This window comes from Myotis myotis, unplaced genomic scaffold, assembly GCF_014108235.1.
Source record: "Myotis myotis isolate mMyoMyo1 unplaced genomic scaffold, mMyoMyo1.p scaffold_m19_p_14, whole genome shotgun sequence".
NCBI lineage: Eukaryota > Metazoa > Chordata > Mammalia > Chiroptera > Vespertilionidae > Myotis > Myotis myotis.
The window spans coordinates 53,394,338-53,405,066 of NW_023416318.1; the positions used below are offsets into that span (position 1 = coordinate 53,394,338).

Sequence of the window (10,729 nt, forward strand, 5' to 3'; positions counted from 1 at the left end):
TCACCCCAGGATATTTTTCCATTGACTTTTAGAGAGAGTGGGAGGGGGAGAGGCAGAGAGAGAAACATCCATGTGAGAGACACATGGACTGGTTGCCTCCTGCACGGGCCTGACCAAGGCCCAGGCAGGGGAGGAGCCTGCAGCCGAGGTCTGAGCCCCTGACCGCGATGGAACCCAGGACCCTTCAGTCCGCAGGCCGACGCTCTATCCACTGAGCCACACCGGCCAGGGCCGGGGTTACTTCTTGATGAGGTTTTGAGCGGAGGGAGAGGAACAGAGCCTGAGGGTGGGGACCGGGTGCGCGGCTGCAGGTGCGCCCTGCTTCCTCCTCTCACTCGGAGGTGCCTGAACCGCCCCGCCGTTTGGGGAACGCGGAGCTGGGAGAGGGGAAGGCACCCACCGCCTCTGAGCCCCAGGAGGGCGAGGCTGCGGGGTCACCTCTACACCTTCTCCCAGGCGACGACGGGGCTGGCAAGGAGGGGACCCCGGGCGGGGGCGGGGTGCAGAGCGGGGAAGGCGGCGGTCACCCCGCCCCAGTGCCCCCACCCGGTTACCCCGCCCCCGATCTCGTGGCCCCGCCCACTGCTACCCGACTCGGACCGACCCGGCCCCCGGCACCCCCAAAACCAGCGCCCCCCGACCCGTTCACCCCCGCCGCGCCCCCTCCCGCGTCCCCGCCCCGGCCGCTCCCACGGCGACCGGTCTGCGCGGCGGGCGCACCATGGGCAGCGGCAGCAGCCGGAGCGGCCGGGCCCTGCGGCGGCTCCGCGGCCCCGACAGCCGGCCAGCGGGGTCCGGCGGGGCAGCCCCGGAGGGCGGGACGGGGGCGACGGGGCCGCCGGCCTCGGCGACGGCGGGGGCCCGGGAGGAGGTCCCCCAGGCGGCGGCGGCGGCGGCGGCGGCGGCGGCGGCGGCGGCGGGCGCCTGACCGGGCCCTGACCCCGGCCCCGCAGCGCCCTCCGACGGCCGGGACGAAACCCTGCGCCTGCTGGACCAGCTGCTGGCCGAGTCGGCGGCCTGGGCCCCGGGGGAGCCGGCCCCGCGGCGCCCGGCGCGCCCCCCACCCGCCGCCGGTGCAGGGAGCCGGGTGAGTGTCTGCGCCGCCGCCCCGGCCCTCCCCGCCGCGCTCCCCAGGCCTCCGGCCCCCAGGCCTGCACGGTCACCCCCTCCGGGTGCTGGTTGGCCGCTCCGTGTCGGGGTGACAGTGCTGGGCGCAGCCCTCCCTCGGCAGAAGCGCGTCCCTCGGGCTTTCTTGTGGCCCAAACTCGCCTTTCTTTGCCCTGGGAACGGGTCCGCCGCTAAGCACGCACCGGCATCAGCGCCCTCCAGCCGTGCGAGCGGACGGGGTGCCCCCCAACACTTGGCAGCCCCGGGAGTGCGGGCGGAGGGGGTGCGAAGCGCTGGGGCCCGTAGCCACGCAGTGGCTCCCAGATGCCCGCGTGGCAGCCCCCGGCGGAGCGGAGCGGAGCGGACAAGGTCTTCACCAGCAGCTCCCGGCGGGCCTCTCCCCGCAGCCCCACCCGCAGGCGCCGCCTGAGCCGGGCCAGGGGAGCGCCCTCCCGGGCAGCCCTGGGCAGCGGGCCCTGAAGCCGCTGGAGGCTGGGCGAGGGCCGGAGAGCGGCCTCCCGTCCGCCCGCTGCCCCGGAGCCGCTGCAGCTCAGCAGCTGGACCGCCCAGCAGGCCCCCCAAGGCTGCATCAGCGCTTATGTAACACGGACCCGGAGCCGGGGGAGCCGCTGGGATCCTGCGCTCGCACGGAAGCAACGCTCAGCGCCCGCTTCTCCCGCGCTTTGGGAACTTGGGTGTGAAAACAAAATGCCCCCCCCCCCCGCCCGCCGCCCCCGCCAAGTTGCTGGTACCAGCCGCTCCGGGGCAGGGCCGCCTCACTCATCCTTCCAGTCCCTTCTCAGGTGCTGTTCGGGCTCCCGCTGTGTGCGGGCGGGGGGAGCTCTGGGTGCTGGAGAGGAACACAGATGGCCGCTGTCCCTCCTAAAGAAGCCCGCGGTCTAATGGTGGGGGCGGAGGGCGATCTGCAGGCAGGAAGTGGAGGCAGTGTGGCCTGGGGTCTGTGTAGAGTCTGCAGGGCCCCGAGGCTGGCTCAGGGGTTGTGCGTGGACCTCTGAGCCAGGAGGTCACGGCTGGATTCCTGGTCAGGGCACAGGCCCGGGTTTCAGGCTCCATCCCCAGTGTGGGGCGTGCGGGAGGCAGCCGGTCAGTTACTCTCTCTCATCATTGATGTTTCTCTCTCTCCTTTCCTCTCTGAAATCAATAAAAATAAAAAATAACTTAAAAAGGGGTCCGCAGGAGAAGCAGCTGAGCCCTGGAGGAGTCAGCCGGCCTTCCAGGACAGGCTCGGCCTGAGGCTGGGGGGGCCTGTGCATGAGCCAGGCAAACAGGCGGAGGGAGCACTGGGGCAGAGAGAACCCCGTGTGCAAGGCCATGGCGGCCTGGTGGCGGGGACACAGGTGGCTGGGGTGTTGGCTGCTGTCTGTGGTCGGAGGAAGCTGGCCTGTGGGGGCTGGAGCAGAGCCTCAGGGCCTTGCCAGATGCCAGAGGGGGCGGTGGGGGGGGGGGGGGGGGAGGTGGCCGCGAAGTGCTGGGCATGGGAAGGTGTAGAATGAAGTGGACAGGACGTTGCTGGGCATGCACTACCCCGAAAGATGCTGCCGAAAATGTGGCCCAGGAGCCCGAGTTCCCACGGGGCTGGGATGAGCCCTAACCGGACTCTGGTGAGAGGGTCAGCAGTGCTTTGGCCGGGATGGAGATGCTCCCGGGCCTGAGGACCAGAAGCCGTCACCAGGGAGGGCGGCCCCGGCCCAAGGCCACCACCTCAGGTGGCTGGGCTCTGCCGAGAGCCGGTGGGCAGGGCCCGTTGGTTTCTGTTTTTGGTTAATCCTCACCTGAAGGTATCGTTCCGTCCATGTGTAGACAGTGGAAGGGAGGGGAAGAGACAGAGAGGGGGAAACATCGATGTGAGAGAGACACATCGCTTGGTTGCCTCCCCTGTGCGCCCCAACTAGGGCTGGGGATCGAGCCTGCAACCGAGGTACGTGCCCTTGACTGGAATCGAATCCGGGACCGTCCAGTCTGCCCATTGAGCCAAACCGGCTCGGGCCCCTTGGGTTTCCTGAGAGTTTGAGGACCCCAGATGGCTAAGATGAAGGGACCTTAGCAGCCGCCAAGGGCTGCTTCGCATTCACATTAGAGGCCTTGGGGCCTAGCAGGGCGATTGCCCAAGCACCCCCCCCCCCCCAACACACACACACACAACCTCCCCAGACCAGGAGCCAGGCCAGGTCAGCTGCCTCTGGGAGCGAGGGTCTGGTCAGGGAGCACACCCAGGGTGGAGCACGAGTCTAGCTAAGCACTCAGTGAGTGTTCATTGGCTGGAGGCTTGCGAGAATTATGTGAAAATATATGTGAATGTGCTTTTTTGTTTTGTGTTGATCTTCCTGACCCGAGGATATTTTTTCCCATTGATTTTTTAGAGAGTGGAAGGGAGGGAGAGAGAAAGAAAGAGAGAAACATCAATATGAGAGACTCACCGATTGGTTGACTCCTGCAGGTGCCCTGGCTGGGGCCAGGGATCGAACCTGCAACCCAGGTATGTGCCCTTGACCAGGAATCGAACCCACGACCCTTTGGTGCAGGGGCTGATACTCTAACCATTGAGATACACAGACCAGAGTGTGAATGTGCTTTATCAAGTGACAAAACACTATGTGAGCGTCATTTATTGTCACTTTCCTCCAATCCCGCCCCCTTCAGCGTCTGTGGGTCCCCCCGAGTTTCTCTCTTTGGAAACACGTTCCTGAAGGCCAGGTCTTGGCAGGGAGGCAGAGGCCCTAGGACTGTGGTCTCAGAGTCGGGAGCCTCCTTTTGAAAGTCCTTTGTCATTTTAGCAACTTGTAAAGCAGCTCTCTGAGCGAGGTGCCCCTGGGCCCACAGCTTCTGCTTGCCTGGGAGGCCTGTAAGCTCCCTCTGGTGGTGAGAGGGCCGAACCGGATTGGCAAAATTTGGTTGAAATCAGCTGAGGCTGAGGTACCCGGAGGTGGAGGTGGGAGGTGGAGGTGGAGGTAGGAGGGAAGGAGGTGGAAGTGGGAGGTGGAGGTGGCAGGTAGGAGGGAAGGAAGTGGAGGTGGGAGGTGGAGGTGGAGGTGGGAGGGAAGGAGGTGGAAGTGGGAGGTGGAGGTGGCAGGTGGGAGGGAAGGAGGTGGAGGTGGAGGTGGGAGGGAAGGAGGTGGAAGTGGGAGGTGGAGGTGGAGGTGGGAGGGAAGGAGGTAGGCTGCAGAGTGGAAGGACGCATTTAGTATCTTCATTGCAGTGACGGGTTAACAGGTGTATCCACATGTCAAAACCTACCCAATTGTATCCTTCAGACTCCTGCCACTTGTTCTGTGTGAACACATCTCACTGACAGGTGTGTGCGTACACAGGGTGGGGCACAAGGAGGTTTTCAGCTGTGAGGACGAGCAACAGTTTTTTCCTTGTATTATTATTTATTGTATTATTTTCCACACGAGCAACTGTAAACCTATTTCTGCCCCACCCTGTATATACATATAAAAGTGCCAAGAGCTAAGGGGAGGACTCTTTAGATAGAAGAAGGCTAGAATACATTTTGGTAAGATACGTAGTGGATTTGCTAAAGATTAACTGTTGATATTCCACTATTCTAAAAATACGCACCCTGCTTGTACGGAGAGCCCGAGGAGACTGCAGAGGCCGTCTTACTCACCCCTCCTGCGGGGTGTGGTCTCACACAGCCTCCCTGGGGTTTATTATTTTTAAAATATATTTGTATTGACTTCAGAGAGGGAGAGAGAGAGAGAAACATCAGTGATGAGAGAGAGAAACATCAGTGATGAGAGAGAGTCATGGATCGGCCGCCTCCTGCACGCCCCCCACTGGGGATCAAACCCACAACCCAGGCCTGTGCCCTTGACCGGCATCGAACCCGGGACCCTTCAGTCCATAGGCCAACGCTCTAGGCCAGGGGTGGGCAAACTTTTTGACTCGAGGGCCACAATGGGTTCTTAAACTGGACCGGAGGCCGGAACAAAAGCATGGATGGAGTGTTTGTGTGAACTAATATAAATTCAAAGTGAACATCATTACATAAAAGGGTACGGTCTTTTTTTTTTTTTAGTTTTATTCATTTCAAATGGGCCGGATCGGCCCGCGGGCCGTAGTTTGCCCACGGCTGCTAGCCACTGAGCCAAAACATGTAGGGCAGGGTTTCAAGTGACAACATGCCCCGCCCGGCCCTGTGGCCCAGACACCGCGCCCTCCCTGAGCTCAGCCAGGTTCCCACGCCCGGCCCGGCTCTGCCCTCCTTGTGTCCAGCTGTCTGACCAGGTGGCAGCCCGCCAGCTGTCTGTGGTGGACACTTGTGGAGCAGCCACCAGGGGCCGCTGTGTCTCTGCTTCCCATCCACGCTCCCCTTGCCCCTTCTGCAAGCTGTACGTCTGGCAGGGCGCCTAACATCGCCCATCAGAGGCCAAGTCAGCGTGGAGGCCGGGGAATCACTGAGGAGAGTGTGCCTACCTTCTGGACGCAGCCTTAGGGTGTCCAGTTCACGGGTGTGATGGTGTGCGCGCCGCCCCTGCCCCGCGAGGCGCCAGCCGGGCTGCCGGTGCAGATTCTGATTCCAACCTTGTGCTCTTCCGCCCCGTTGTGCTCCTGACGGGAGAAACTGTATCTGTAACACCCCTCACAGAACCTGGCGGCGAAAGGAAAAGCCACCCCAGGCGACGGCAAAAGCTGGGCCCAGCAGAAACTGACCGGCGGGCACTGAGGGTAACCTCACAGAAACGGCTGGAGGACCGTTGGGCAGAAGTGTTGTTTTTCTTCCCTGTGGCCCCTGAGGATATATCCAGGCCCGGGAACTGGAAGCCCGTCTCACACGGAGTCCTGTGCACCCATGTTCAGAGGGCGTTAGTCACAACCGCCAGAGGGCGGAGGCAGCCCCCGTGTCCATCGGCGACGGGTAAACAAGATGCATAAAGAACATACGGTCCCATCACCATGAGAGGTCACCTCGCACCTGTCAGAATGGCTGTCACCCATAAGCCAACCAGCGCTGGGGAGGAGGCGGAGGAGAGGGGCCCTGAGCACTGCTGGTGGGAATGCAGCCGCATGGAAACAGTACGAATTTCCCCCCAAAACGAAACACCGATCTGCCTATGACCCAGTGATTCCACTTCTGGGTAAACAGCCAAGGAAACCTAAAATACTAATTCAAAAGAATACATGCCCCCTATGTGCACTGCAGCATTATTTTTTTTTAATTTTAAAAAATATATTTATTTATCTTTTACAGAGAGGAAGGGAGAAGGATAGAGAGTTAGAAACATCGATGAGAAACATTGATCAGCTGCCTCCTGCACACCCCCCACTGGGGATGTGCCTGCAACCAAAGTACATGCCCTTGACTGGAACCAAACCTGGGACCCTTCAGTCCGCAGGCCGACGCTCTATCCACTGAGCCAAACCGATCAGGGCCACTGCAGCATTATTTACAACAGCCAAGGTATAGAAGCAGCCCAAGTGTCCATCACTAGACAAGTGGCTAAAAATGCTGTGGTACATCTACACAACGGAATACTACTCGGCCCTAAAAAGAACTCTTTTTTAAAAAATATATATTTTATTGATTTTTTACAGAGAGGAAGGGAGGGGGATAGAGAGTTAGAAACATCGATGAGAGAGAAACTTCGATCAGCTGCCTCCTGCACACTCCCTACTAGGGATGTGCCCAGCAACCAAGGTACATGCCCTTGACCGAATCAAACCTGGGACCCTTGAGTCTGTAGGCCGACGCTCTATCCACTGAGCCAAACTGGTTAGGGCAAAGAATTAATTCTTAACTGTTTTCAACAGCATGGATGGACACAGGGTATTATGCTAAGTGAGATAAGCCAGCCAGAGAAAGACAAATCCCATATGATTTCATTTATATGTGGAATCTAAACAGCCATATAAACAAACAAAACCGAAACAGACTCCTAGACACACAGAACAAAGTGATGGTTGCTGGGTGAGGGGAGGGTGGGGGCTGGGTGAGAAAGGTGAAGGGATTGAGAAGTGCAGACTGGCAGCTACAAAACAGTCGTAGGAATGAAAAGTACAACATAGGGACTATATCAGTAATAGTAATGGCTGTGCATGGGTGCCAGGCGGGTGCTAGAAAGATCAGGGGGGACACTTTGTAAAAGATGATTATCTAACCACTAGGCTGTACACCTGAAACTAATACAAAATAATATTGACTGTAAACTGGAAAAATAAGAATTTTCTTAAGAAAAGTGGTACAGTCGTCCGTCGGTGTCCATGGGGGTTGGTTTCAGGGCCCCCGAGACACCACAACCTTCAGATGTTCTAGTCCCTTCTTTAAAATGGTGCAGTGTTTGTGTATAACCTGCGCACAACTTCCCAAATAGTTTAGACCAGCCGTGGGCAAACTACGGCCCGCGGGCCGGATCCGGCCCGTGGAGCCGAAAGAGCGGAGGGTTCTCTTGCTCTCCCCTCCGCTCCTTCACCAGCAGCGGTGTTAACATGTATTAGCTCACACAAACACTCCATCCATGCTTTTGTTCCGGCCCTCCGGTCCAGTTTAAGAACCCATTGTGGCCCTCGAGTCAGAAAGTTTGCCCACCCCTGCTTTAGACCATGGCTGGGTTAGTATAACACCTAATGTCATGCAAACGCTGTGTAAACGGTCGTTATACTGTGTTGCTTGGGGAAAACCCTGACTGTGCTCATTGCAAACACAACCACTGCAGCCTCTCTACACCGTGCACGTCAGCAACGTGAGCTGCTTTTTCTATGTTCCACCTGTTGGCTGGATCTGGATGCAGAACCCGCGGGGACGGAGGCCGACCGTACACACATACAGGGGATGTTGTTCAGCCCTGGGCTGAACGCGGTGGCCATCGGTGTCACAGAAAGCCGGGGCGGTGGGAGGCTCGCCACCGGTTACCCTCTGATGCCTCTTCCTTCTGTCCTTCTCAAGGTGTCCCCGGAGCACAGAGCGGAAGACCCCCCGGAGAGCCGCAGCGCGTCCGAGTAAGTCCGGGAGTCACCTGCTGCCGGACTCCGGCTCTCCGGTGGGCTCCAGCTGCCCCATAGCCTCAGGGCCCCCCCCCCCCCAACAGCTTCCTCTTAGAATGCAAAGCTCTGCCTGGGGAGGGGGGGAGCACGCGGAGGGGGCAGGCCCCAGCCCTGGGACAGTGCAGAACCTCCCAGTCCCAGCAGCTGTGACCCTCCTGAAAAAGGCCCTGACCCAGTCACTCAGGCGTCCCGGACCCGCCCCTCCCGGTCGCAGCCTCACCGTCACCCAGGATGAGACACTGACCTTGGCCTTTAGGAGTTTACACCCAGAGGGGAACAGATGGGCCCCTCTAGTCCCAGGAAAACACACTTAACCCCTGGAAGGGGTCCGCTGAGGACCCAGAATGGATGCCCTGGGACTCCTGCTCCCCTCTGGCTTGTTCAAGAGACCCTGGCGCCCTTGGGGTCTGTGAGGTGCCCCCCCCATTCCGAATGCCTTGCCCTGGCCACCTTCCGCGAGCCCCCGAGGGGAGAGCAGGGACAGGAAGTGTCAGGGGCTTTGCTGGGACCTCTCTGCCCAGCACTTCCAGGTGCCACGCTCCACGCTAGACACACAGCATTCAGCATCTCGGCTCACCCTCAGTCGGCTTGTGGGGCCACCCCACCCTGTCCCCCGCAGCAGCTCCTGTGGGACCCCCAGAGGTGGGGGGTCAGGGAGCATCAGGCCAATGGCTGTGGCGCCCCCCCCCCCAACACTTGCCAAGGGCAAGACTGTGTCACACGCTGTCCATGCATTTTACCTCATTTCTGCCTCAGAAGGAACCTGTGAAGACAGCTCCATTTTAGAGAAAAAGAGGTCCCTGAGCTAGTAAGTGGTGCAGCCAGGACCGGAACTGGGCCCGGAACTTGGGCCCTGGCTCGCTGCAGGCAGGGGCAGAGGCCTGCTCGCGGAGAGGGGGTTCCGGGAAGGTGTCCCCAGGGCCGGGCTTCCTGGTTTTGGTCATGGGATGAGCAGAATCCCCTGGCGGGGCCATGGGGCTCCCCGGGAGAGATACCGAGTCCCACGGCCACGCCTCGCCTCCTGACACCGTGTCTGTTTCCGGCCGCAGAGCCCCGGGCAGCAGCCAGGAGAGGCCGGAGAGGCGGTCGGTCATCTTGTACGACTGCTCGGAGGAGGAGCTGATGGCCAGCATCGAGCAGGAGTACTGCCACTGAGGCCCCGCCGACCGGCCTCCGGGACCTGGGCTGGGGGTGCACCCTGCCCGTCCCGGGCGCGAGCTGGAGCTGAGCTGCTGCCCACGGGCAGCTACGCACGGACTTTCAAGCCGTTTCCCACCCACATCAGAGGGTCCGGAGCTCGCCAGCCGCCGGCCTGCGTGCTGCTGCCGGGAGGTGGTCATGGGGCGGCCGGAGGGAGTCACCTGAGTTCCGCAGGTGAATGTCCTGGAGATGAAATGCAGATTCTGACTGGGGGGGGGCCGAGGGGGCCTCCGAGCCCGCATTTCTGCATTTCTAACGGCTCCCAGCCTCCCCTGAGGAGCGGGGCTGATGGAGCCTGTGCAGGAGGCTGCCTCCCAAAGGGATCCCGCCCGCTGGGCCTCAGTTTCCCTCCCTGGAAGGGAGTCCTGGAGGCTCTGCCCACTCTGACAACTGGGGTCGCAGGGTTCCAGCTCCCTGCCTGCCTGGTTCCCACCCACCCTGGGCACAGGAACCCCCCCTGGCCACGGAACCGCCCGCCTGGAGAGGCCTGCGGGGCCCCCGGCCCTCACCTGGCCGGTGCTGCGGGGCCTGGTCCCGGCCTCCCCGGCGGAGGGAGCAGACATCAGCAGCGAGGCCGGAGGAGACTGACAGAGACAAGGCTGCCTGCCCAGGACGCCCCTCCATCACAGGCAGGGCCCGGACTGCGGCCTGACGGGCAGGCGGGGAGGCGGGACTTCCGGCGTGGCCCAGGTGTGCTGCTCCCGGAAGCGGAAGCGCAGGGGGAGGAGTGGCCCGGAAGCCCCGAGACCGGCCCCCGGAGCGCTGGTGAGGGCCGCCCGCGAAGGGGCACGTGGCGGCCGGAGCCGGAGGAGGTCTCCGCCGGTCTCGCGTTTACCACCAACAGCTCGGCCTGCCTGGCGTCGCCCGCCGAGCGCACGAGCATCTCGCCCGACGGACCACAGCCCGTGCCGTGGGGCAAGCGGGCGTTTCCGTGAACTCGGCTCTGTGATCAGATGGTGCAGAGCTCGGAGTCAGGCCGGCGCCCGGGGGCCCGGGGGGTGGCCCAGAACCCCCCCAACCAGAGCTGCCCTCCCCACGCCCAAACCCTCTCTTCTGACAAGACGATTAAAGCCGTTACTATTTTAGTGATACTGAGGCTCCTTTTAATGTTGTTGTGGTACGTCCTCACCCACAGGTGTTTGATTTTAGGAGAGGGAGGAGGAGCATCAGTGAGAGAGAGAAGCGGCAGTCCGCCGCCTCCCACACGCACCCGTCCTGGGACCCACCTGCAACCCAGGGACGGGGCCAGTGGGAATCGCGCCCACAGCCGTGCGGTGCCCAGGGCAGTGCCCCAGCCAAGCGAGCCACCGGCCAGGGCACAATGCGTCTTCCCAAAGAAGCTCACATTCCATTTCTCACAGCCAGAGCCCTCGACCCAGCCAAGGCCGCCCCCTGGGTGCACCCCTGGGCCAGGCAC

General features: G+C 61.5%; 1 protein-coding gene across 1 annotated transcript; it reads left to right on the forward strand.

The window, feature by feature from the left end:
- The first annotated feature begins 939 nt into the window (after positions 1-939).
- Positions 940-10,403, forward strand: LOC118669287 (translation initiation factor IF-2-like). The gene is made up of 3 exons (XM_036335369.1): positions 940-1,087; positions 8,015-8,067; positions 9,162-10,403. Exon 3 carries the CDS (start codon positions 9,507-9,509, stop codon positions 10,245-10,247), a length of 741 nt encoding a protein of 246 aa, XP_036191262.1. The 5' UTR covers positions 940-1,087; positions 8,015-8,067; positions 9,162-9,506; the 3' UTR covers positions 10,248-10,403.
- Positions 10,404-10,729: the final 326 nt, after the last annotated feature.

Excerpts from the sequence above, each read along its gene's own strand:
- LOC118669287 (XM_036335369.1), top strand. The coding sequence starts at position 9,507 with ATGCAGATTCTGACTGGGGGGGGGCCGAGGGGGCCTCCGAGCCCGCAT.